The sequence below is a fragment of the Serinus canaria genome, chromosome 1, assembly GCF_022539315.1.
Source record: "Serinus canaria isolate serCan28SL12 chromosome 1, serCan2020, whole genome shotgun sequence".
In the NCBI taxonomy this organism is placed as follows: Eukaryota; Metazoa; Chordata; class Aves; order Passeriformes; family Fringillidae; genus Serinus; species Serinus canaria.
In genome coordinates this window covers 43,224,668-43,250,766 of record NC_066313.1, presented here as the reverse complement: position 1 = coordinate 43,250,766, position 26,099 = coordinate 43,224,668, and the positions used below count along the sequence as shown (strand labels likewise).

General features: G+C 42.9%; 2 protein-coding genes across 6 annotated transcripts; one reads left to right on the top strand and one right to left on the bottom strand.

Moving 5' to 3' along the window:
* Positions 1-1,609: 1,609 nt before the first annotated feature.
* Positions 1,610-11,282, top strand: EEF1AKMT1 (EEF1A lysine methyltransferase 1). 5 transcript variants are annotated; one of them, XM_050977973.1, is made up of 7 exons: positions 1,627-1,654; positions 2,671-2,796; positions 4,850-5,012; positions 5,554-5,703; positions 6,605-6,687; positions 7,332-7,612; positions 8,774-11,282. In XM_050977973.1, exons 4-7 carry the CDS (start codon positions 5,557-5,559, stop codon positions 8,899-8,901), a joined length of 639 nt encoding a protein of 212 aa, XP_050833930.1. In that variant the 5' UTR covers positions 1,627-1,654; positions 2,671-2,796; positions 4,850-5,012; positions 5,554-5,556; the 3' UTR covers positions 8,902-11,282. The 5 variants fall into 5 exon arrangements, with proteins under 5 accessions (XP_030090830.2, XP_050833934.1, XP_050833930.1 ...); XM_050977962.1 differs by lacking the exon at positions 1,627-1,654 and adding an exon at positions 1,742-2,213; XM_050977977.1 differs by lacking the exon at positions 4,850-5,012 and having other exon boundaries at positions 1,626-1,654.
* Positions 11,283-13,389: 2,107 nt separating this feature from the next.
* Positions 13,390-23,678, bottom strand: IL17D (interleukin 17D). Its single transcript, XM_030234539.2, has 2 exons — positions 23,107-23,678; positions 13,390-15,399 (listed from the first exon to the last, which is right to left on the bottom strand). The coding sequence occupies exons 1-2, from the start codon at positions 23,676-23,678 to the stop codon at positions 15,084-15,086; spliced, it is 888 nt and encodes a 295-aa protein (XP_030090399.2). The 3' UTR covers positions 13,390-15,083.
* Positions 23,679-26,099: the final 2,421 nt, after the last annotated feature.

Here is a 26,099-nt window from a genome sequence, read left to right as displayed (position 1 = left end):
CACAGTTCTCTGCTCTCATGAAAAGCCTTGTTTCCACATGAGGGAGGTTAAAAATATGGAGATCTGAAGGAAAAAATCAGCCTATCCCCACCTTTTCTTGTGGTGGCAAGACAATTTGATTCTCTGCTGCTTATGTAAGCTGTGCTGCAAAAATATTTTATCATTAATTTAGTATTTCTGTCTTTGAAAGCAATAGTTCTGCTCTGTTCATTAATGCCCAGTGCTGAGCCTGTGACCTTCTGTTCAGCCACAGTGAAATGTTGTGGCAGATGAAGACTGAGCAGGTTGTAGGTAAAACAGCAGTTTCTTACTCAGCTCACTGCTGATACAACTTCTGGCTCTGGAGAACATGAGGAGAGTCTGCTGTTGGGTTAAATAATCTGATGGGCAACCTCCTGTTTGTTGGATTCTAGGAGAGTCCTCGAGTGACAGAGACAACACTATTCACATGATGACTTTTACAAACATCAGGCTTTATAAAGAAAGAATGAGAAAAATGGGTGAGCTTTTTGTCTTGGGGCAGATGAGAGGTGCCAGAAAAGCATGTTGTGCCTACACATGAGAAACAGGAAAATGTTTTTATGACCAAAAGGGAAGTTTTTATGACCAAAGGGAAAGATATACTGAATGAAATTTTTCCCCTCTGCCTTAGTGAGACCCCACCTGGAATATTGCTTCCAGCTCTGGGGTCCCCAGCACAAGGACATTGCCTCATGGAAGCAAGTCCCAGGGAGGGACACCAGGATGATTACAGGCAGGGAATACCTCTCACATGAGGGAAGGTTAAGAGAATTGGGATTGTTCAGTCTGGAAAAGAGAAGGATTTGGGGCGACCTAACTGTGGTCTTTCAGTACCTCTAGGGAGCTTACACAAAATGATTGAGAGAAACTTTTTACATGGGTAGAAACTTTTTACAGGACAAGGGGGAATGACTTCAAACTGAAAGCAAGTGTGTTTAGATGAGATATTAAAAAGAAATTCTTTACTGTGACAGTGGTGAGGCACTGGAACAGGTTGCCCAGAGAAGCTGGAGATCATCCCTGAAAGCATTCAAAGCCAGGTTGTATGGGGCTTGAAGCACCCTGGGATAGTGGAAGTCGTTCCTGCCTATGACAGTGGGGTTGAAACTAGATGGTCTTTCAGGTCCCTTGCAACCCAAACCATGCTATAATTTTATTAAGTTAAACAAGGAAGGTATTTTAAAACTTGCTATCTTTTGAAAGCATCTAAGAATCGGCTCGACTTCCGTTTGTATGCAAGAAAGGGAGCTTGTTCCAGCCTGCTAATGCTGAATAGAAATGGAAAGCCTGGACAGGAGAGCCAGCTGTAGAAAACCGATTTAGGGCGCTGGGCTGTGGTACGGGACAGAAGCTGGCGGCTCCTAAACACTTGCCATGTGACTGGAGGGATGCCTGTGCTCTCCGAGTCTGACAGGCCGGGTGCCGGAGGCTGGCTGGGCCCCCAGCTCAGGCTCCCGTGCCTGTCCCGTCACACATTCCGGCACACTCGCCATTCCCCGGCGCGCCCTGGGGCGGGGCCGGGAGCTCCGCCTGGCCCCGCGCGTCCAGCAGGGGGCGCGCGGTCCCCGGCCGGGCCGGGGCGGGGGGCGGGGCTCGTGGGGAGCTGCGCGCGCGCGGAGGGAGCCGGCGGGCGGTGAGTGGCGCGAGGGCTGCGCGCGGGGCGGGAGCGCGGCCCGGGGCCCTCGCCGGGGACCGCCGTGAGGGCAGCGGCGCTCCCGCCCAGGGGTGGCGGGGCCGCGGCGGTGCGGAGCCCCCTCACCCCCCCATCACTGCCCCGTGGCCTCTCCCGGGGGTTCTGTCTGGCCGCAGAGTGCCCTCGAAGCGATGCACGGGGGAGGGGACAGCAAGAAAGGGCCTTCTCCGGGAACCGTCCGTGTCCCCTCAGCCACGTGTAGGGGGGACCGGTGATCCCGAGCCTTGCTTGCGCGCCCTCAGTGGGACACATCATAATTTCCTTTTGCTTTTGGTGGAAGTAGCCGCCAGGCCTCCTGACTTTACTTTGTTAATCCAGTGCAGCTTCTGCGTATTTGATAATCCTCTGAGAGCTTCTCTTGAAGTTTCTGTGTGACTTTGGCGCATTGTGAAATTCCAACTTTTGAGGTATCAGGGCACAAGTCCAGATATTTAGTAGCTTTCCAGTCTATCACATCAGGACTTCTCTACCTCCAGCAGGTGGTTGCAGCCCCTTCCAGGTGATTTTCATTAGGGTTGCACACTACTGGCCAGCATTTCTTAGTGTGTGCTACAAAGGCCGTGGATGATGAGCTGCTTGTCTCAAAGACTGACTTGGGCAGCTTGGAAAAAACGCAGACAACTAGATTTAGCTCTATTACATGCTCTCTGTCTTTTGATCAAGGTTACTCTTAGAATAAGATCTTTAGTGAAGTTGCACATGTGCTTTTTATATTCTTGGTAAAAGATCTAAAGGGCTAACACTGTTCTCTTCTTCCTCATTCCCAGTGATGAACAGTATGGCTTTCCAGATGTATTTCTATTCCATGGCCTTTTAGCAGTCTTTCCTAATGTTTTCTTATTGCCTGTTCTCCACGTGGTCATAAGTACAAGTGAAATAAATGTACTGGGGACTAAAGACTAGTAATTTTTCCATGGTGTTTCTTTTAACTTTGAGTATTTTTTTCTCTGTTTCAGATTTTGGCTGTATAAAAATAGACTTTTCATACATGACCGCCAGGAACTATTGTTAAATGCATACTATATACTTGTGTGGACAAGGCCTTGGAGTCTCCTGTGCTGCTCTTATCTCTCATAATTCAGGTTTTGTTTTCTTTGGAGAGCTTTCATTCTGTAGTTGTGACATTTGCCTGAACAGTGCATTAGCTAATAAGAGAGAGATTGAGCTGTGGACAGGGGAAGGGACTAAGGAGTCTGCAGGGACCTCCACCCCCTTCATCCTTCCTGCAGCACTGCAGGCCACATGGTGTCATTCATCACCTCATTTCTCCTGTTTAATGGGTAGATCTGGCCCTTTAGGGACCAGTAGCATTCAGATTTGCCATTTTACCCTATGAACACAAATTTCCCATTTTACCCTGCCTGTTCCTGTTCCACTCTATCTGAGGGAGGCTTACCTCCTTTTCTGGTGTTTTCCTTTAGGTGAACTTTGACTTCACCACGAGAGTCATTTTCTAAACCTTATGCATTGTTCTCAAGCTGTTCTTGTATATCTAATTTCCCCCTACATGGCTCCCAGAGAGTGCCTGTGTGAGGACAGAGCATGGTCGGCGTATGGAGGGACCTAGGGCCTGGGCAAGCAGGGATTGGTCAGTTGGAGCCTCAGGGGCCTTGGGAATTAAGAGTGTAAAGATTCCCTAAGTACCAGAGGCACTGTGGGCTTCTGTGCTTCTTCCCGTCTCCCGTAGAACTTTCAGGGTTGCTTCTGGACTTGAGAGCAGCGAACTTGGACTTGAGAGCAGTGGAAGAGATAATGAAGGGATTTCAAACTGTAGAACTGTCTCCCTTGAAGGAATTGACAAGTCTTGTATACATAAACTCACTTTAAGGGTTTTCTGATGTAGGTCTTAAGCCTGAGAATGTCTTCCTGCTAATAACCTGAGTCAGAAAAATATATTGAATTTTGGAGGCATTTATAATACCTGTATGTAATATTTCTATCGTATGTTCTGAGTTACCTCTCCTTGCAAAACCTCACAGTTAATTACTTCTTGGTTCCTAAGGCTTTAATTTACAAAACAAAGGAAGGGCATAAAAAATCAACTAAAAATTATTACTAGATGAAAGATGTCTATGGCAGTATGCCTTTTTATGTTCTGAAACATTGGCAGATTCTTCAGCAGCAACTTCATCTGTGAGCGTTTTGGTTCATGGGCATGGATTTAGTCATTGCAAATGCCAGTATGGGCTCACTAAACAGAAAATCAAAAAATTTCAACTTTTGACTTAAAAAATGAAGCTTTCCACCTGTTTCCGTTTCTTAGTGGCAAAGCAAATATATGTTCTTGCTTAGGGGGTAATAGCAGACCAGATTACTGTATATATCATTCCGTTAATTAAAAAAATGTTGTGAGTTAAGGAGCGATTGTAAATTTCTACCATGTCCTAACAAAAATAAATTGTTGTATAAGACCTAAAATGGGTCATAGTTAGAGCATTGTGGCTAGAAACTGTTATCTGTCTGGACATACAGTCATGTCTATAATAAATACTTTAAATAATACATAATTTCATAATGTAAATAGTCTTAAAGCATTTGTGTTTTGTTCAATGAAAAACTAGGGGGGAAATAATGATTTTGGTTTTACTAAGTATCTTAACTCTGGAATTCTCTTGAGGCTGATGCCATAGGTGGATCTTTGGGCTGTGAACAATTCCCTGTTTGGCCAGCCTGGCCTGAGAATCCAGCAAGTCAGTAAATGATACTCTGGGAAATCCAGGTTTTGCAGATAAGAGCTTTCCTTAGGTGTGTACTGTGTCAGAGGAAAGGCAGAGTTATCTCACAGTGCCAGGGTAAGGTACCATTTTTCCAGCAAGCAGGAGGAAGCTGTTTTAAGGAAACTTCATCTTGAAAGCTCTTTTAGAGCAGAAGGAAGAGTGGAAGGGGAGGAGACTGCCAGTTCTGGAGCTCTCCTTGTAATTAAGGGAATGAGGAGAAGAGCCATGAGCATCTCCACTTGAAATTACTCAAAATGTTCACTCACTGCTAGGGTGGCCGGTGGTTCTCAGTGACTTCTGCATAATGCAGGCGTATCCCTGTCTGCATCTCCAGGCTCTGTTAAAGGCATTGCTCGTGTGCTGATCCTTGGGCTGGATGCAAGGGAAATAGGTTTATTGAGAGAAGAATCTTTCTCAGTTTTCTCCAGTTCTTTTCACGTGCTGAGTCCTTTCCGTCACGTCCGTTCCACGAGGTGGCGCCGTTCCCTGGGAGAGGCTGCTGTGCTGCCTGGGGTCAGAGGGCTCAGGGATGGCAGAACGCACTTCAGGAGCTTGCTGAAAATGGCTGTACTTCTCCTTTGGTACACACCGTGTCTTTTTGGAGCTTCTTAACTACCCTTTTTTTTTTCCTTGTAGTTTTGTGGCATATAGAGGAATCTTTTTTGGCATGGAAGTTAAAACCAGGTGATACTGAGCTAGAATCCTAGTTTGCTTCATTTGGAGTCAAAATTGTGTGGCTTTTGAACATGGGAAGGAATGACCAATAGCTATCATCATTTCTAGGAAGGAAGGGAATAATTTCTGTAGGATTTTCCAGATCCACAGGAAACCCAGAACTGTAATATCAACTTCCCTGTAAGAACAGAAGCCAAATCCATGTTGTATAGAAAGGGAACAGTGTTGCTGCTCTTCCTGAATTCTCTGTGGAGACTTGTTTTTTCCAGTTGGCCTCTCACTGATTTAAGAGTGCTTGAGTAGAGAGAATAAGTTTTCTTTTGTTAGGAGGTTTTCCTAGTTAGCTGCATTCTTGGAAGTTGTTTTACAAGAGTATGCTGTTTTAAAAAACATCCACAATTAAAAAGGGTTAATTTAATTAATTTCTTTTTATTGTTGACATCTAAGAAAATGGACGATGATGATGACATTCCTCAGCTTTCATCCCATACCTTGGCTGCCCTCCAGGAGTTCTACTTGGAACAGCAGCAGAGAGAGGGCATGAAGACCTCCCAAGGGTTTAATCAATATTCCATTGGCTCAATAGAAGAAGACTGGGTAAGAAACTATAAATTTCAGTGAATGAAGCACAGAGAGAGGAGTAGCCCTGACCGAGTTTCTTTTGTGGCTGGATAATGAAATTAAATTAGAGAGGGGAAGAGTCAAGATGTTGCTATTAATGGATGGCAACACTGTAGGAAGATTTGCTTTAGTATTAAATCTGGATATAGTTTTTTGCTCCACATGTGCATGGGGGGTACATACTGAAAGTACATGGAGAGGGAATAAAGCTGCTAAAAGAAGCATCTGTCTCTTCTGGAAGTTTTAACTCCAGCCTGGCATGTGATAGTAGTAAAGAGTCTTCCCTGAGTCTGAGACAAACATAGTGTAACAAGACAAAGTGATCTTTCCTTCACTTTTTTTTTTTTTGGTGGGTGTTTTATTTCTTTATTTTTGTGGATGGCTGTTTTGCTGCTTGGTTTTTTATTTTTGTGGCAGACTGATTTCTGATTTGTCTCTTGAGTTGGGTTTTTTTTTGGTCTTCCTTTTTCTGACCGTTCTGATTTAGTTTTCTTATCCTTTTCTTTCTTCCTATTCTGTCACTTGTCAAGGTCCTTTTTCCTTTTCTGCTGAAGGAACTCAGTTTAAGAGCACATAAATAATGTGCATCTGCACATTGGCTTTGAAATACCTTGTCAATGGTTTGGATTTCTTGCTTTTCCTGATACTGCAGTTCATGTTTTGGAAACTGAGAGTGTAAGGTTCCTACTGCATATCACTAGATTACAGAAGTAGGAAGACTGTCAGAAAAACAGTCACCTTTCCAGCTTTGCAGGTTGTGAGTTGAGAAGTTGCTATGGATTGTAGTTTTCTTCAGTTATGACTCACCACCATGTAACTCTGCATAGCACAGCCAGAAGATTTCATGTTGTTTGTAACTGTGCATTGTCTTTCTCAGCAACTGAGCCAGTTTTGGTACAGTGATGAAACTGCATCATGCCTGGCTAAGGAAGCAGTTCTGGCAGCTGGAAAAGGTGGCAGGTAGGTTTAATAAGTGTGTTGTAGATTTAATGTCTCCTCTGCAAATATTTTGTTTCTGCTATGTAGACAAGAGCATGCAGGTTAATTCATTACTCATTGTACTTCAGTTTTGTTCAACTGAGATACTGCAGAACTGCTTTGATATTATTTAGTTAATAGTTTATACTGATCTTCCTCTTTGTCATTTCATTGAATGTTTTAGCCTGTACCTTGTAAAAGTTTACTATAAATTTTTTTTTGAGAAATACAAAGTGCTTCAGAGCACATTATTGACTTGTAATTATTTTCTTAGTTTTTATATTATGTTTCTGTGGAACAGATGGAAAAAACTTGGTTTTCTTCCTACTTCTATAAACAGTAATTTTTCATTTTTTGAGTGTACTTCCTTGCTTTTCTGAAACACAACTTTCTCTGTAGTTAAGCTTAAGATCTTTATGTAGCATGGGGTTGAACAGGTAATGACTTTCATACTTAAGACTTTGTTACTAAAGTAATTAATTGCTAGAATGGAGGAAGAATACTTTACATTTTTGGGACTAATACTTAAAATGTTTTCCCAAACCTGTCTGGGGACTGCTGTAGAGTTTTGTTGCTGTTGTTTGCCTTTTAAAATTACTATTTTAAGTTATTGATTGTTTTTTCAGGATAGCGTGCGTTAGTGCACCGAGTGTGTACCAGAAACTGAAAGAACAGGATGGTGAGGATTTTTCCATGTGTATACTGGAGTATGACAGAAGGTTTTCTGTGTATGGAGAAGAATTTATCTTTTATGATTACAACCACCCTTTGGACTTACCTGAAAATCTCCTGCCACACAGTTTTGACATCGTAGTAGCAGATCCACCCTATCTGTCTGAAGAATGTCTTCAAAAGACTGCAGAGACCATAAAATACCTAACAAAAGGAAAGATTCTGCTTTGCACAGGTATAGCTAACAAAAATATTAGGTTTCCTTAAGTAGCTTTTTTTTCTCTTTCTAATGACAAATTTACATGAGACAAATACTAACTCAATAATGCTGAATTATCATCAATTTAAGGAGGAATATGTATCCTAAGCTTTTTATTTAAGTACTTGAGTTCAACCTTTATTTTAAACAGAAATGGGTTTTAATAGTTTAAGTCAGTACTTTTTTCCTATGGCATTATGAATTTTACTAAATTTTTGAGGAATTATATGTTCATCCAGAAAAATTCCAGAAATATAATTATTCTCTATAATTGCAGTGATTGAAATCTGGGAATGGCAAACATGTGGCAAGTTATTGTTTCTGTCTTAGTCACTGAAATACAGCAGGAGGAATTAAAAAAGCAGTGATAAAAGCAGAAACCAGATAACTAGATATCTGTACTTGTGGGTCCTTCTTTAGGAAGGTGCACTTACTGTTTTGAGAAGTGATGTGTGTCTACCCAAGTCGTGGCTTTTCTTAAACTGTATTGTTACTATTGTATTGTTATCTCAAGACATCCAGGAAACCTTTCCAAAAAGCAAAGGTAAAAGCCTCTCTGTACATACAATTTGAGGCAAGGCAACCAAGCAGGCAAAATAAAGAAAAATTAAAATAATGTGACCATAGAAAGCCTGCTCCTTGGTTTACGTGCACATGGCAGTCACACGCAAGGGTGGTTCTCGGAAGTTTTTCCCTAGAATGGATAGGTGGTCCTTCAGTTTACTGCTCAAAGCAGTGATTTCTCAGCCTGTAGCTGCAAATATCACTCCATGGTTTATGTAAATTAAAGAATAGATGTAATCTGTTTGCATTTCCCATGGCTTCCTACCATTTAACTTCCTTGGAATGTATCAAGAAGACAGAGTTCAAGTTTGGTTTCTGTAAAAATGGCACTGATGCCCTCCACTTATTTTTATGAAATTTCTTGGACATTAATTTCCTTGAGATGTCTTCCATTCTTCCCGGATTCCTTCGCAACGGATTCTGTTGTAAAGGAAGTACAAGAGTGTGGTTGCTTTAAGCCTATCTTCCTTAAAAAAAAAACAGGCTCTCTATGTGTTTGGGAGGAGCTATTAAAAAAGTTCAAACATTCTGTTACTGTTTTTTGTTATTGAATGCCAATTATTTTTGCTGCAGGTGCAGTCATGGAGGAACAGGCAGCAAAGCATCTTGGTGTGAAGATGTGCAAGTTTATTCCAAAACACTCACGAAATTTAGCCAATGAATTTCGATGCTATGTGAACTATGCTTCTGGACTGGACTGATTCTTCTATCATCAACAAATCTACAACTTTTTCAGTCAAGCTTCCTTCTGTTTACTGTCAGTTATGCCACATTTCTCAGGGGTGATGTAGTCAGCTCTGAGTACTGTTTAGTGGGATAGCTGGAATCAACACAGGGTGATAGCCTCTCTTTTAAATGAGTAAGCGTTTGCAGTTACTGTGTTTCATATTAAGTAAACGCAGACCAGGCAATGCAGGTGCTGGATAATGGGAACTTCTTTGTTAGAGTTTCATTTTAACTGGTAGCTTTTACCATTTGAGGACACATCAGTGACCTCTTTGAAGTGATTTTAGCTTATATCAACACATAGGTGCTTGCCTTGCAGGCATCAGAATCGTCATTGCCAAAGAATGTGATACTTCTGTAGTAATGTGACCCACACATGTCCCTTATATCTTGAATCATAATGGCTCTGATTAAACATAATGTCTGCTTTTTAATAATTTCAATATCAAGCCAAAGAGGATCTACAGGTATGTCAAGTTGCAAGAATGCTTATGATTTTTTTTCCAGCTGCCTGGTTTTATTTTTTTCTCCTGTTCCAGAGACAGCAGCAGAGCAGTAGAATAGAAGCATCTTAAAAATCATTGAATCTTACAAGGCCACTGAGGAATAATATGTTGATAAACTCCCACTGTTTCAAATAGAAAAATATTAGCTTTTATATTTAAGGTTTGGACTATATTTCAGTCAAAATAGATAATACATTGGAAAAGCTTTGCTTTGCATAAGTAGAGATTTTTGATAACTGGGAATTTTAAAGCCAGTTTTGACTAACCTTTTGACTACATTACTGAAGTATTTTTGGGTGAAAGTTAGTTCATAAATTTCAAGGTACTCAACACTTTTATAATCTCTAAAAACACTCTACAAAACACAAGCACTTGTCTTTGTATGTCATACTGTGTAAAAGTTAACAGACATGCTGCGTCTACAAGACAAATCACATAAAATCAAGTAGTAAATTTATTTTGTGGTGGGAATAAGCCTAATTAAGCTTGTGAGAGGAGACTTTCTATAATGCAGTGATAATACTCATATTTCTGCTCTTTGGATGCAGATTTTCCCATCTGGTGGAGTAAACAGCTGAGCAGGAATAATATAGATGGATTCTAATCCTCTGTTAGTGCTCAGAGAATGGTGTTGTCTGAGCTGAACACAACAGTGGTTCATAAATACCCACCCAAGCCACTCTAGCTCTCCTCCCCATTTTCCAAGAGATCTGTTTGCTTCCTAAGGCTTTTCCCTCCTCACATTTTATACCTGTCGCCTCCTCCCTGCATGTAGTGTTCTTGGGTTCCATGGTAACAGTTTTCTTCCTCTTGCACACGCCTTGGTTTCTGTCAGGCTGGTCTCAGGTGTTGTTAAAACAAGGGAAGTACAGGGAGAACAGGCACCGGCCTCTCCTTTCTGCTGTGTGAGCCCAGGGCCCATACAGTCTTACCTTTCAAACCAGATTGCATCCTTGCTGCTGAGCCAGAATTCCCCTGAGAATGACTGTCCACAGGTGAAATACACCTGGGTTTAGTTGTTTTCTGGGAGGCTACATCATCACTTTCATGTGGCCAGTTTGAAAATAAAGCAAACCAGAATGGTAACTGCGTAGCTCTTGGCACTAACCTGTACTTTAAAGTGGTTCATTACCTCAGTGTCTGGTGCACCAAGCAGATGGAGACAATGAAGTAACTCATGAAACTTTGTTTTCAACTGCATAGAGGCTTCAAGTATGATTGCCAGAAAGGATGATACTGTTTCCCTGCCACCCACCTAAATTAGAATGTGCTGTTCAAATCAAAGCCTCACCTATTTTGCTGCTTTATTCACTTCATTTTGGTAAATGTGTATTATTGGGTTCTCCATAGCAGAGTTATAAGTCACCTTTGCTAACTTCATCAGAGATATTTCTTAAAAAGATAAAAGTGCACCATTCAGTTGTACCAAGAAGTTCACTTCCAAGAAAATCCCTGCTGCTTCTCACATGTAGGTCAGACTGCTTTGAAGAGGGGCACTGTGAAGATGCTTAGTTACGGAACTGAGGATACACGAAAATCTGTGCAGATGCATTCAACAGAGCAGCCCGTTGTCCACCAGCCTCCCTCTTAAAAGCCTGGGGAGTGTAGGCAGCTGCCCAAGCAGAGCCTGACTAGTGGCATTTACAGCCTTCATCAGTGATGGGAGGTAAACTATTTTTGTCTTACTTGATTCCAAGGAAGTAGCTGTTTCTGAGAAAGGTACAAGTCACAAAAATCCATAGTGAATTTGTGTTTTGGGCCAGCATGGTAATTTTAAGAAATAATATGTGACGGCAAAACCCTCTTTTCTTCTGTAACGGGATTGTAAATAAAAATGTCAGTGTCAAGTAGTGACTGACTACCGGGGGTGTCTCATGGATGGACTTTCTGTTGGAACAGACTGTGGTGAAGTGTCAGCACCGTGCTCCTTTTCCAGTGGCATTTATGACTGCACAGCTACAGCCTCTTTAACTACCCTAGTCCAGGCAGTTATGGCTGTTCCCTCATCCCAGCAGGATTAATGGGTGTTTATACTTTCTGAGCACATCACAGCCTTTTTCCCTTTTCCTCCTGCTGCTTTCACGTTCATGTTCCCCTATGCAATTCCATGTTTATGTGTAGCTGTAGATCTTCACCTATTCAGACAGACACCTTCAGGTGATGACCGGCAAGTAAACCCAAACTAGCATCTCAGGCTTTCCTCAGCCTTCCTGAATGATAGGAATTTTCCAAACTACCTTAAGCGATACTACAGACAAGAAAATAATCTCATTACCAAGGATATTGTTCTGTGTTTTGTGGCTCCTAATGTATTCCAGGGACAACCTTGTTGAAGGAAAAGATTTTCCTGGCACAACAAAAAATTTTCTCAAATCAGCTGCAGCTGCCAGATAGTTCTAGCTTTGAATTGTTTGCATTTATTGGGCCTGGAGTTGGTTCAGTGAGGCATTTCATGTCTTCATTCTGTCAACAGTTTGTGAAGCCTTGAAGCAACTCCAATGAACACTCCCTTCCCCATGCAAATTAAAGGCAAGGCTGCGGCAGCTGTAACCAGAGGGCTGGAAGCTGGAAAATGTCACACCACATTTGAAGTGAAACTGATATAAATCCATGATGTGATGACCTCGTTAAAAAAAACCAATTCCAAACAAATGCAAACTACATTTAACACTCAACCTTTCCCACATGAGTAATGTGGAGAGAAAGGATATATGGAAGGATATTTGAAGGCCAGCAAGTGTTTGTTTAGCTAATAGCTCTTGATGTTAAGTATTTAACAAACAGTTGCTCACTAACAAAATATCAAACAGTTGCTCGTGCTAAAAACATAAACAGTTTTTAAGAGACACCTAACTGTAAAGCTGAATCAGGAAGGAAATTGGCTCAGCTAAAAAGTCTGTCACAGAGGAAAAGAAGGATTATGAAGGAAAAATGGGCTTCTGAACAAAATAGCATAAAGATGCCTGAACCATGGGAAGCTTGCTGCACTTTTTGCAGTGTGATGAGAAGGAGGTCACCAACACAAGCGCTCTATTGATCCATGGAGGTTTTGCCATTCTCAAGTACTTTCAATCATCCACTCTCTGAAGCTCTTTATAAGCTAAAGCATCTACTTTTCTGGAGTGGAGAAACTGATTATGTTTCATTTACCTGATTTTAGCTTGCACCTCCCAGGAATTCCCTGAACATACTCTAGTTACTTGAAAACCTCAAAATGACTCCATAATTTATGTCTGGAGGCCAAGAGAGTTGCAATAAAAAAAAGAGACTTTTTTTCTCCACATCATGCAAATATATACCCATGTGCTTTAATAACTAATTTGTTGCAGACAAATTGGTATAACAAAAGTGAATGGGCAGACAATGAGTTCTGCTGGAGAGCAGTGTTTGGCCAGACTTAGCTGGTAGCCCCTCTGGGTATCTACTAAATGCTCAGTGCTGCATGGTTGGACATTTTGCTGTTGTTGTTTGGTGTCATTTTATTGCCTTTTAGGGTGAAGACTTTGCTTTCCATGCCGTGGAGTCTGAAGGTTCAGCTTCGCGCTGCCTTAAGTGTACATGTGAAGAAAACCTCACAATCTAATGGTGAAACTGGAAGGGATCAAGCTACTGAAACATCACCTAGTGCAGTGTTTCTCCAGTTTTGTGGGTCAGCCTCCCCTTTGAGCCCCTCTGATTACCATTTCACTCTGCTCAGAGGGTGAGAAGTTCCTCCACATTAGGAGGAAGGAAAAGAGGTTGTAACTTTCATTCTCTGGGGAAAAGGTAACTACCTATAATTGCTGGCAGCAGCCAGGCAATTAGCTGTTCTCTGAGTAGTATAAACATTTTATGACCATCTCTGAACTCACCTTTGAGAATCCCCTTGAGATAGATGCATCACAATCAGAGGAAATACAGATCTAAAGACAAGGAGAATTGAGGAAAAGCATCTGCACAAAAACTACAGCTACAACCTTCAATCTGACATTGTGAGGGGAATCTTTATTCATTTCTGGAGTTCTTAAAGTTATTTTAGGCTTTGTAAGAGACTTCACAGATTGCACTGTAAAAATACTGTTACACTAGACTGAGTCAGAGACAGCCCAATCAATAAGGATGCACCAAGACATGGAGTTGTCATATGACTTTCATTCTGTCTTCAGCTTGTTAATTGTGATTAGCTCATAGTCTTTCCATTCTTCATCCAACAACACGCCAAAGGAGAGTGTGTTTATGTAGTGTAGGGGCTTTCTCTGCTATGAATTAAGGCAAATTTCAAGATTCATGATGTAGCAGATACATTGCTGCATATGATGTTTATTCTGTAAAGATATTGCAGTCATGATCCTTCATCTGTAAAAGAGATTTTCTGCTGTGCATTCAGAGGTTTATCTGTTTTGGCGAGTTGGCCCTCTGAGGACTTAAGTTTGTGCAAGGCATGCCTGGTCGTTCCTGATTCTCATTCACTGGACTGAGTCAACTTTAGTCTCTTGTTCTGGAAATGCAAGTTTTTGTGTATGCAGGGTTTCTGGTGAGAGCCTGCCATCAAGTTCCATCAGCAGTAGGCTGCACAGATGGAAGGCTGCCTGTCTGCAAAGTGTCAGCTTTTGCTGGTGATGATCATCTATTACATGTAGCATAAGGAGAAATGAGTAACAGTAATTGTAAAAATCAGTGGGATTTAACAAGTTTGGGTTGCCTGGGACTGAACTCAAGGACCTGTTGTAGGATCTGGAAGTTAAGACCTAGCCTGATTACTCACCTGCAGCGCACCTGAGGTGAAGCTGATCCTTGGTACTTAGTTTTCAAGATGGGGAATCTCTCCTAAAATGAGAAAGGTTTTGGCCTTTCAGCTGCATGGAACTCAGTTTTATCACAAGGAAGTTAAGCAGTCAGTGATGGATGAAGTCAAATACAGAATTCTTGGGACCCAAACTGTTTTTCCTAATTTATATTTTCTGTGTAATTAGACATAGTCTGCATCAAGAAAGTCTGCTGCATTTTTACAATATTCTAGCATGTTTTTTCTCAACACTTTTGTACCCTTAGCAATTTGGCAAGTTTAAAAATAGCAAGCACATAGAATATTGCTACATTAATGACTCCAACTCAGCAAAGGTTTCCTTGCCATAGTGTATAAATTAGCCAAAGAGGTAACAGCTCAGAGGTAAAGCTTGGAGCTTATGCAGTATAAAGGGAGGCTCTCACAGCCTGAGAAATTATCCTTTTAACTGCTGATTTGTCACATGGACGGCAGCTGTGTGATTTTTGTACAAGTGTACTTAAAAGTAGAATATAGAAAAGAGATTCCTCAAAAATATCTACAATCAGTAGCCTGCTATAGTAATAGCTACCATGTCTTACGGTTGCATCATCTTCTAAACTTTACTGTGAAAAAGCAAAGATAAAATGTTCTGCTCTAAGGAAAAACAAAAAAAGGCTACTTTGGAGTTTGCAATAATGAATTAAACAAGTTTACACGATCTAAACAAATAGAACTAATTGGCATGTCTGATGATCTGATGGACTGGACTTTCCATCTTTTATCTGAAATAACTATAAGTAGAAAAAGAGGGTGAGTGAGTGTGTTTGCTGCTGCAGTGCAGTTTCCTGAGATGGTGAGGTGATGATGTGAGGCCAGTACTGAAACATGACTTTTAATACATTCTTCATTCTGATGAGGGCTTGTTCTGGCCCACCAGCAACTTCACTTCTTGCTTATCTATGCTGGAATTGACGCTCTCTGCCTCCTTTTCCTGCTCGGGGACGCAGGTGCAGCCCACGGGGATGGTGATGTAATCCTCGGTGTAGACGTAGCGGCCCCCGGCGCAGGCGGGCGTGCGGCGCAGGATGACGGTGGGCATGAACACCGGCGTGCTGCGGAAGTGCAGGCTCTCCTCGCCAAAGATCCCCATCAGGCAGCCTTTGCACAGGCAGTAGGCTTCGGGAATGTACTTAGGGTATCTCGTGGGATCATAGGAGATCCTAGAGGGAAGCAAATAAAGATTCATTAGTACCTCTAAAACCAGGTATATTCATCTGGAATGATATAATCTTATAGATTATTATAATGATTATATCATGGTTTTGTTGTCTTCGCCAGGAAAAACAGCTGTAGCTGTTGCTGTCTGGGTTCTAATTTGTAAGGTGTAAAGAAGAAAACATGAACAGGTTACAGAATTGATTAGGTCCTAGTGCACATGGAAGTATGAAGTGTCTGGCTTTCTGAATGTGAGATTCCAGGGTTTAGACAGAATGAGCTTTGCATTTTGGGCCAAATGGGTAAACAGAACATTAAAAAGGACACTTGGGCATTTCTAAACTTTTTATCTGCCTTGAGTTCTTCAAGGCAGATAAAAAGTTTAGAAAACTGGTTCCAATCCTTGTTAACATTATTATTGTTAAAGCCACAACATGATGTTTTAAAATTTAGTAATTTAAATAGAATTTAATTGTACTGTTATTTCTGCAATAGGTTTTTCTCCTTCGTATATTTGGGATCATAAATGTGGCTTCCTCTTGAAAGCAGAACTCTGTATTGCTTTTTTAATTCATGTCTACTGTATCTTCCTCTAATCACAGAAGAGTAACATTTTCATGCCCACACTGAGATAAACTGCAACTTCCTGGGATGAGGCATTCACAGCTTCTCTGGGCAACCTGTGCCGGTGTCTCATCACCCTCACTTCTTAATTCTTCCCAGTATCTGATCTAAACCTGCTGTCTTCCAGATTAAAGCCATTATTCCTTGTACATGTCCTTGTGAAGAGTCCTTCTCCAGCTCTCTTGTAGGCCCTCTTTAGATACTGAAGGCTCAGCCTGTCTTTATAGGAGAGGTTCTGCATCCCTTTGAGTGTTTTCATGGCCCTCTCTGGACTCACTCTAACAGGTCCATGTCTTTCTTGTGTTGCGATCCCAGAGTTGGATGCAGTCCTCCAGGTGGGATCTCTTAATAGATCTTAAAGTGATCTTAAATCTTAATAGATTTAAAGCAATTTCTAAATTGTGTTTCCCAGGGTTGGTAGCACTTCCTTGGGTATCAAAGTGTTCGCCTTTTATCTCTTCAGGCTGTCTCTGAGATGAGAAGAGGTTTCAGGTTTGGAAGAGACAGAACCCTAAGTCTGCCTCAAGCTGTGACTGCAGTCATTGCTAGTCAACAAAATCTGTCCTTGTGAGAACAGGCAGCCTGGCTCCCCCTCACACCCACCTCTGAGTTGACACTGGTGTTTTTCTGGTCACAGGATTGATCAAGGAACTCATTCAGCTGAGGAGTAACTCAGAAGCTGGGTTTTGGTCTGTCAGCTGTCTGGCCACACATATACACAGAGCTCTGTGCCAACAAGCCAGAGTGAACAAGCAGCTTAGGAAGGGACAGAAGGGAGCTGCCCTTTTCAGAAGTATTGCCAGCTTATCTACTTAAAGGAAATCTGGAATCACAGCTTTTGCCAAACACAAACTTGATTATCCTGTCATCAAGGAAAATAGACTTTTAAATTAATTTTTATATATATAAAATATATATACCATTTAAAGAATTTGTTTTCCTCACAAAAAAATCTGACCAGTTCTCTAATAGCCAGACACCTGTGGTGTTGCAGATATTTTTTGCAGTGCTTCTCTGTCCCATTTATACTTGCTTACTTTCCCCAGGAAATACTTTCATGTTACAGGATCTCACACCAGTGTGAAATAAAAAGTCTGGTAGCCAGCAGAAGGGAAGAAAGGGGAACACAGGCCTTTCTACTGCCATACATTCCCATTTCAAACTCAAGTGTGAGTGGATTGTTAAACACACCATGTGTTGAGTTATTGGTATTTCCTCTACTGTATTATCTCTAGCACCTGGTTTATGATGTTACTGGAAAGCATGAACATGCTTCTGCATGCAAACATGAGAGGTTTCACTGGTAACAGGAAAACACTGTCACTGGTATCACGGTCTATAACCACCTTTCTCCTCCAGATTCCCACGTGGAAAAAGTCAGGTATTAATGGGGTGGGTTTTTTGAAAGATGGTGTAGTTGTGGTTTTCTACTTTCCAAGGGAAAAAAATCACTTATATTACTTAGTTTGATGTTAATACATCACATGAGGACTGAAAGGAATCATAGAGAATCCAAACTTAGTGATGAATTCAAAATATAGATGTGGTTTTGCCCCCAGACCAGAACTTCAAGGCTGAAGCCTCTAAGTAATGCCTCCTAAAATTAATACCTGAACTCAAATTTCACTAAAATTTGGAGCCATATACAAGGTTCTGCATCTTCAGCTCAAAGCTGTTCAGAAAAGCTGTATAAATAAAACCTCATTTCTATCTTTCTAGGCAACCCAGACCTGCTTGGGATGGAGCCACTAAGAAACACCAACTGCTACAAGTCATGTTTTAGCATCTCCTGGAAGAGGGTAAACATTTTTTGTTGTATTAATTAACCAGGTAAAAATGCGTGCTCCAAAATGCGTGCTATGTCTTTCCTTACACCCAAGAGATGGGTGGAGCTGGGAGGAGTGGAGAACCAGAGAAGCGACACTTTCCCCTGGTACTCAAGTGTCCCCTGCAGCCTTGTGTCACTTGCTGTGGCCGCTGCTGCAAACCAGACAGCCCAGACACTGATGAGGATGGCCTGTGTCCCGTGAACTCAGGTCACCGCTGTGGAAGGCTGAGTCTGCCCCGCCAGCACTGCTGGTTCCCAAGTGACAGGAGAGTGAGCTGTGCCGGGCTGCTCTGTTCCCATCTGCTGGAACAAGAAGCAGGTTTGTGCTGAACTGGAGCTGCTAATGAAGTGTGACTCGGCTGCTTTTCCTTATGACCCTACGAGCGCTTTGAGAGCTCCCAGTGAAAAACAAACTTCCTGCCATTTACGTACTAAGCCTGGAAACTCAAGAGAAAACTTTCTGTCAGAAGTAAAACTCTTGCAGAGACTTAATCTGCCTTCTCCTGTACTGCTACTTTTATATGCAGTATTTTTAATAATATTGTCACTTCGTAATTTCCAAGCTTCTGATTCCGCAGGGTTAGATACTGTGCTGGGGCAGGGAGTCAACTCTTCAGAAAAATCACTGTTAGCACTGGGCTAGCAGCTGGATGTTATCAAAAGTCCAATAAGCAGATCATCATCCCCTTCCTTCACACTCTGAAATACTTACAGGATTAAGAGCTTACAGCTTTTTTCCCCCCTTGCCAAGACATTTATTTCCCTATAGCAGGTGTTCTTTTGTTCATGTAATGCTTTATTTTATATACAGGCAGCAACGTAGGTATTACTACTGTAGGTAGCACAGTGCTTGCACAGAAATAGCCCAGTGCTAACTGGTTTTCTGAAGAGTTGTACAAACATGCTCAACTAAAAAGGGTGGCAGCTCTGCATCCCCTTGTATTCTTTCCCTTGGCTGCATCTCTGGGACATGCACACACATGGTAATGTTAAATCCTGGTAAATGCCTTGGATAAGCTTCTAGAAAGTCCCTGGAGTATTATTTGAAGGAAAGCCCTCCTGTATGACTTTGTTCAAACATACCACAGACAAGCTTGGCTTTTACCAGTGAAAAATGACTTGACTGTATTACTTGTATTAAGAATTATGTAAATGAGCACTAAACCAAGGACGCTTATAAACTAGAACTGATTTTTGAAAAACAGAAAAAAACAAGCTGGGCAATGTTTGAGAGAGGGACTGGCTAACTAGGCTAACATCATCAGACCAACACTGACAATAAAAGTTAAATCTTTGTAAGTTAACCATTAGTAGAGGCAGAATTAGGCCCCAGAGGCAGAAACAAAAGCCAAAGGATTCAGAAATTCAGAAACATGGACAACTTCTTGAATACACATCAAGAAATTTTGCTAAACTCATGTAGAAGTGTGTTTGCAAATTAGTTATGATTGTTATTGTAGCCTTAAGACATCAGAAAATAAAAACAGCTGATATACACAGCTGGTTAATGAATATCATCTGTGTTCTGCAGCACCATGAATGGAATCACAAATTAGCACTACCTGTAAGAGTGCTGCTGACTTCAGCAGGATCAGATTTTTCAAGGTTTGCTCTGAGCTTTATGATCAGACTCCCACAAAAGTTTAGGCAAACATTTAAATTAATCCTTTTTATAATGGCTCTTGTCCATGAGCAACTTTTCTGTGCATCTCTGGAGCTGTGCTTGCACTGCTCATGACTCACCATGATTGTGGCTTCTGTAAATGTTAACAAGAGCACCCATCCTGTGCTGTCAGCAGGGTCTGCAGGTCCACCGATATCATTAATTCTTGTTAAGCAGCTCTGCATAGCAGTAGCCTAGTGGCCCATGCCAGAATCTCCTGTACAAGCAGGTTTTCTGGATTTCATTGACTGTCCATGTAATACTGATAAAATGGACAAGCAACCCCTGGATAGATGTCACAAGCTGGCACACAGTCAGCCTGATGATTTCATGGAAGGACGATTTCAGGGCAGGACTCCTGCTGCTGGCTCTATTTTTTAAAAAAAAGCTGGGTCATTTGTAGCCCAACTTCCTGAACTGCTGAGCAAATCCAGCGTGCTCAACTAACTTCAGGGAACTCTGCTGTCTCTTTATAGCTCTGTAGAGCAAAGAGTGATTCACGTGATTTAACTCTGTGCCCTGAGTTATATACTGATCTCCTGTGGCCACCAGGATGGAATTTCAGTATCAGACACATGAACAAGTATTTTCCCCCTAACTTTTGCCTTAAATACCACCTGTTGGTTGCTGTTAGCATCAGGGTCAGGGACCAGATGATCTGAGGTGCAATCCATGTACAACTCCTGTATCTCTGGTTTGCAGCAAGCCAAAAGTGATGTAAGACTTGATTTTTGTATAACCAAATTAAAAGACCAAGTAATGGAAAATAAACAGTAAGCACAGAGCAAAGATAAGCAAAAAAGCCACACAAGGATTATCTGAGCTTTGAGCCAGTCAAACCTAATTCTTCCACACTTAAAGAGAATGACAGGCTTGGGATACAGATGATGCAGTAGAGTCAGCATTACACACAGTTCTCTAAGTAATATATTTAATTCTTTCTCATAAATGCTGATATGAAAAAATTCCAGTTGACTTGGACTGAACAGTCATGTGAACAGAAGAATTACAAGCAGCAGCGTTAAACAGCTGGGAGCAGGTGCCTGGGGAGATATTCAGGGGAAGGTAAGTAGAGCCAGACTTAATATCTTTATTATTAATGACCTGGAATAGGGAGTATAAACAGTATGTTAATGAAATCTGCAGATGGGAACAATGGGAAATACTGCAATGCCAATGAAGACAGAGAAACAGCATGAGGTATCTCAGGCATTAAAATGCAGGTCAAAAAGAAAAAAGAGCCTTTATGCACAGAGCAGAAATGAATGCACTGTAAGTCTTTAGGTGCAGAAAAGAGCAGGATGTCTGTGAGACGCTGGAATGGGACAGGCACCTTGATGCAAATTTCAAGTAGTCAAATTCAGCCTTTGAGCATTTTCCTATCAGGCCATACAAGAGGGGTCTGCCTACAGTGAATTTATTTATGAGCATTCACCACTAGAACAACTTTGGTGATTCAGAAGGCTGTTCAGGAGACAGCAAGGAATCTGTGAAGGGAAGCAATTTACGAGGGAAAAGAATTAAATGCAAGTAAGCTTATCAAGAAAGTGCTGCACGGAAGAGAGCTGTGCACATATTTTCAGATTAACACTCCAGCCATGGAGAAGAAATTGTTGGGATTGTATAAGTGAAATTGGTTAACCATTGACAAAGCCAAATGGGACATTACTTGCAATCTGTAATGGAGAGCTGTGTGTCCCTCTCAAAGATATGGAGTAACTCTAATAGGATTCAGGAGCTTCCAGGGCACCCAGCTGAAGACCACAGAACAAAACAAATATTATATCTAGCTTCAAAATCTATGAGATAGCAGGTGGTAATATCTAATGCACTTTAGCAGCCTTATATTGCACACTTTAATTACACATCCTGAGGTATCTGTTGCTGTCTCATTGCATGCCAATGATACACTAAAAATTAAGTCACAAAACTAAAGCTGTAAATGAGATCTGTTAACTAGACAGAGTACTCAGGCCTGTTTACCCTAGATAAACATTTTCCCCTCTGAATATAATTTTAGATTTTGCTTTTAGTGGTGTAGTACTTCTTCCCCACTATCTTTGAAAATTCCTAGCTTGGAGATGTCATCAAGTTACTTGTATGTGAATGGTTAGTGGTCTGTCTGAAAACACTTGGATGAAAAGTACAGTGGATTTATTTTTGTAAGCCAAGCCCCAAAAAGCAGCTGGTTCTCTGTTAAAGAGTAAGCCTATCCAGAGCTCCAACTGAAAATAAATACCTGTCCAGCAAGACATAAGGACGAAGGCACTGTTTTCAAACCAGAGGAACAATTTTCTGATAGCACTAGTATTTTGCAAAACCACTGTAAAAATGCCTGAGCCCAATGGTAGGTGTTTTGCTTATGGTATTTGCTTTGTGCACTCTTAGGTAGCTTAAAAAAACCTCAGTTTTCTTAGAGAAAATGTATTGCTAAAAATATTTTGCTTATGAAAGGCTTACTGAGCAAATAAACCATCTTTCTCTCAGTAGGATTACTTCTTACACTAAAAGCGAGCAAAACCCATGCCATGAAATAAATATTTATTGGAGAGCCTAACAAGGAGATAACTGTCTGCTGAATACACAGGAACTGCATCAAAGTATATACCAGGGATAATGTATGAAAAGTAGCAAGAAAGTCAGTTCCTTTTAAGTTTGCACATTTTAGCTTCCTGTTGTCTGCAGTCCTTTGCAGAAAACTGTAAACAGAACTGTCTTATTCAAACCACCAGAAGACTTCATATTTTTCTGAGAATGAGATCACACACTGGGTTTAGTGTACTAGATCAGTGGTTTCCAAGCTTTTCCAGAGCTTCCTATAGAAGTGCAGGCCCTTGTTTTGTGTATTAACCGGCCTCACCAAAAATTAACTTTACTTAATTGTTTTTATGCCCCCTAAAAATAGTCTGTCAGTCCCTGTTTCCACCTCAGAGGAAGGAGGTTTGCAAAGCACAGGTTGAAAACACAGGTGTAGAATACTATACTCATTCCTTGCCTATGGTCCTACAGCAAAGGGGACATCGAGCCCTTGGGACTGTCTGGTAGGCGAGGATACGGCTCTGTTGGTGGGTGACCAGAACACAGACTGTACCCTGAAGTATTTTACCAACAGCAGAGCGTCTGGAGTCACATTTTTGGGAAAGCATCTGAGCCCCTCTGTGGCTGCTGCAGAGTCAAGAGGTGCTTCTTTGGTGAGGTCCTTTGCTGAGGGTCCTCTGTCACATATGACAATTTGCCCAAGTGACTTTTTGAGGGTGGTCTGTGCTCCCGGGTGGGTGTGGATGTGGGTGTGCGCTCCATCTCACAGCTTGCTCCACCTCTTTCATTTCTCTTTTTGCCCATTAGACATATTCCTCACAAGCAGTTTTTACATAATTACCTTATATCGCCTACTTAGACGTGTGCTTTAGCACCTTTCCTGGCTGCTGCCCGGTGCCGCGGCCACCCCTCGCCTCCCGAGCCGCCCCGGGCACGGCGCGGCAAAGCCGGCGGAGCCCGGCGCTGCCGGTCCCGCACGGGGACACCGCCTGGGCTCCCTTCAGCCCGCCGGGCCCCCTGAGGCGGCCGCACCTCCCTTCCCCCGGCGCCCGGAGTCACCTGTATGCCCAGGGCGATGCGCTGCGCAGGTTGACGGGGAGCCGGACCCTCTTGTCCGCAGGCGGCCGTGCCCCGGCGGGGCAGCTGGCGTTGTGCTGGCGGCCCGGCGGCTCGGGCTGCAGGGTGTGGTGGAAGGCGCTGAGCATGCCCGCCGCCAGCCGCCCGTACAGCTGCTCCAGCAGCTCCTCGGGCCGCTCGCCGCAGCTCCGGGTCCGCGCCGGCCGCTGCTTGGGCGCCCTGGCGGCCTCCGGGCGGAGAGGGAGCAGCGCCGCGCAGAGCAGCGCCAGCAGCGCCGCCAGCGCCGCCCGCACCTGCAACGACGCCGCCGTCAGCGGGATGGGGACAGCGGGGACACCGCGCCCGCCCGCCACCGCCCGCGCCCCGCAGCCCCCGGCCCGCGGCCCCTTACCCTGCCTCGCTGCATGGCGCCCGGGCTGCTTCTCCTCCAGGTAGCCGGGGAGAGCGGCGGGCTGCGGCGCCGCGCCGTGCCACTGGCTCTCCCGGCGAAGGAGCTGTTGGAAAAGTGCCCCGCGCCTCGCTGCATCTCCCCTGGCCTCGCCTGCCAGGAACATGTTCGGCGGCGCTCACGGCGGCGGCGAGCGCTCGGCGCCGGGCGCGGGACCGTCTCGCATCCAGCGCTGCCCGCGGCCCCGGGGACACCCCGCGGGCACGGGCGGGCAAGGACGGATCCGAGCCCCGGCCCCGCCGCGGCCACCCCGCCGAGCCACCGGCCCGACTCGCCCCGCAAGCCCAGGGCTGCTGTCCAGTGCCCCGCTCTCCCTCCCCTCGCACCGGCGGCACGGGCAGGAGCCGTGCTGTCCGCAGCCCCGCCGGGACAGCCGGCATCCAGTGGCACCCTCTGGGCCAGGGCTAGAGACTGAGGCAGAGCCAGGTGGATTTGGCCCAGTCGGAGCCAAAGTGTCAAGGCTGATGTGAAAAAATGTAGGGATTTACAGCTGGGGAAGGGACTGCTCTAGCCCGGACTCCCCCAGTCACTTTAGGGCAGTTGGCACTGTACCTCGTAAGGGTTTGGGATTTCCGACTTACCCGATTCCAGGTAGCACCTCTGGCACGTTTCTCCATCCCAGCTGTGCCATTTCTCCAGCAGGCACCGAGGTGTTGATGTCCAGCACGAAGGCTGGGGCTGGCGACCGTGAGGCCCGATCCTCCCGTTCCTCCTGCCGAGGCGGCCTGGGGCAGACACCCAGGGCAGGGGCACTCTGCTGGCTGCAAGAGAAGCCCTTTCCAAAGAAGGGAAATTTGCATCGTACCTACCTCAAGGAGGTTGAGGTGAGTCTCACCTCCAATGGCTTTTCCACCTATTCTGTACTTTTAAAAACACTTGATACGATATAATCACGGCCTCTGGCATAACCCACAAAAATAAGGATATAAATAGTACTCTGGTTCATAAAAGATGTGGTCCACTGAAATGGTGTGCATTAAAAACAGACTTTAGAATTCATCACTTGAATCAAATATTTCATGTGCTCTGATTAAGTCCTGCACATCTATTGAGGCATTTAGGATAAGGATAGTTAAATATGAAAATACAGGTTAGGAATTAGGGAAAATAGGATCATAAATCACACAGAGACTGAGAAACCCCAGCTTGGTACCACAGAAATATATGACATCAACTTCACCAAACAGGCTGGAGTTGAAACAGAATGGTCTGGCATTCGAATTCAAATGTAATGAAGTGACTTGGTTTTGTGGTTTCTGAAAAGTCATACCATTAAATCTAACTGATTTTTAGTGATTTTGGTGCCATATGCATCACAGATCAGCATCACTTATTAGCAGTATCTTGACCTTTAACTCAGATTTCAGCTCTGAGGAAGGACAGTTTTAAATTGAATTCCAAACTCTCCTCTGCACTCCCATCCTCAGGTGAAAGACTGGGACAAGGTGTGTATGTCCATTTAGCCCAGCCCAGTCTAACCCCTGACCATGCACCTTTTGTTGCTTCACCACCTTTGAGTGGTGTGTGTGGCAACATGGCAAATATTTACCACCATAGGTCTTTTTATATTACTCTTCCTAAGACCAGTAAGCATCTTCAGAAATTTCAGATTTCTGAGTAGCATGAGGATGGCACACTTGGCTTTGCAAAATGTGAGTTTTATTTACTTCCTTTATATGCATCAACATTTCTGGGGTAGGCCTGCCTCAAAAAAACAGGGCAGATGTAAAGAAAACAATGGCACAGGCATTAAATTGCCATTGAATTTAAGGCTTTGTGTCTTATCTAGGCAATATTCCAATTCTGTATGATAGTTGCATTGAATTGTCTTTTGAAAAATCACATGGATTCAAATAATAAGAAGTACGGAAGGTCAGCAAGTGAGATTCCATTACAGAGGAACTCTGAGTGCTATGCCAGTTCTTGTGGCACAGTCTACCCTAGAGACATCTGAGTCACAAAATATTCCCAAATACACTTTGGCAACTTAGGTTCTTCCATGACTTTAAGAAATTACTAACCAGTATCTTTGTCATTGGTGTTAATTTAGAATTTTCTTAGAATTTGAGAGGGATTTAAAATATCTATACAAATGAAATATTGAAAAAATATTTAGTAATATGAAATCTGTCCTGAATTTGATGTAATGCAGGATATTTCAATCAATGGATTCAGAACTATGTCTATCACTTTTATGTAATATTCCAAGTGTTTTTTTCTGGAGATTGTAATTCAATATTTATATTTGTGACTGCTATCTACCTCTCTCCTGAGATTATCACCACAGTGATCAGTGTCAGATAGTAAGTTCAGTTCCACAAATTCCTGCTATGAGAAAGTCAGGATGTTCCAAAGAAAACAAAGCTCAGCAAGTGAAATGTCACTAAAGACATTTTTAGTGAGTTCATATAAATAAGAAGAAACTTCTTCTGCACCTGATTCCACCAGAGAGCATTTCATGCCATGTTGAACACTGAAATGTGTTTAACGAAGGACACAGCAGGTTTATGTCTTCAACCTTACATTG

Bases quoted from the DNA above. Each gene is read 5' to 3' on its own strand.
- EEF1AKMT1 (XM_030234970.2), top strand. From the start codon at position 5,557: ATGGACGATGATGATGACATTCCTCAGCTTTCATCCCATACCTTGGCT. The intron at 5,704-6,604 runs GTAAGAAACTAT...TGTCTTTCTCAG, and splicing joins GCTCAATAGAAGAAGACTGG to CAACTGAGCCAGTTTTGGTA. The intron at 6,688-7,331 runs GTAGGTTTAATA...TTGTTTTTTCAG, and splicing joins GCAGCTGGAAAAGGTGGCAG to GATAGCGTGCGTTAGTGCAC.
- IL17D (XM_030234539.2), bottom strand. From the start codon at position 23,678: ATGTTCCTGGCAGGCGAGGCCAGGGGAGATGCAGCGAGGCGCGGGGCA. The intron at 15,400-23,106 runs GTGACTCCGGGC...GCTTCCCTCTAG, and splicing joins GCATCGCCCTGGGCATACAG to GATCTCCTATGATCCCACGA.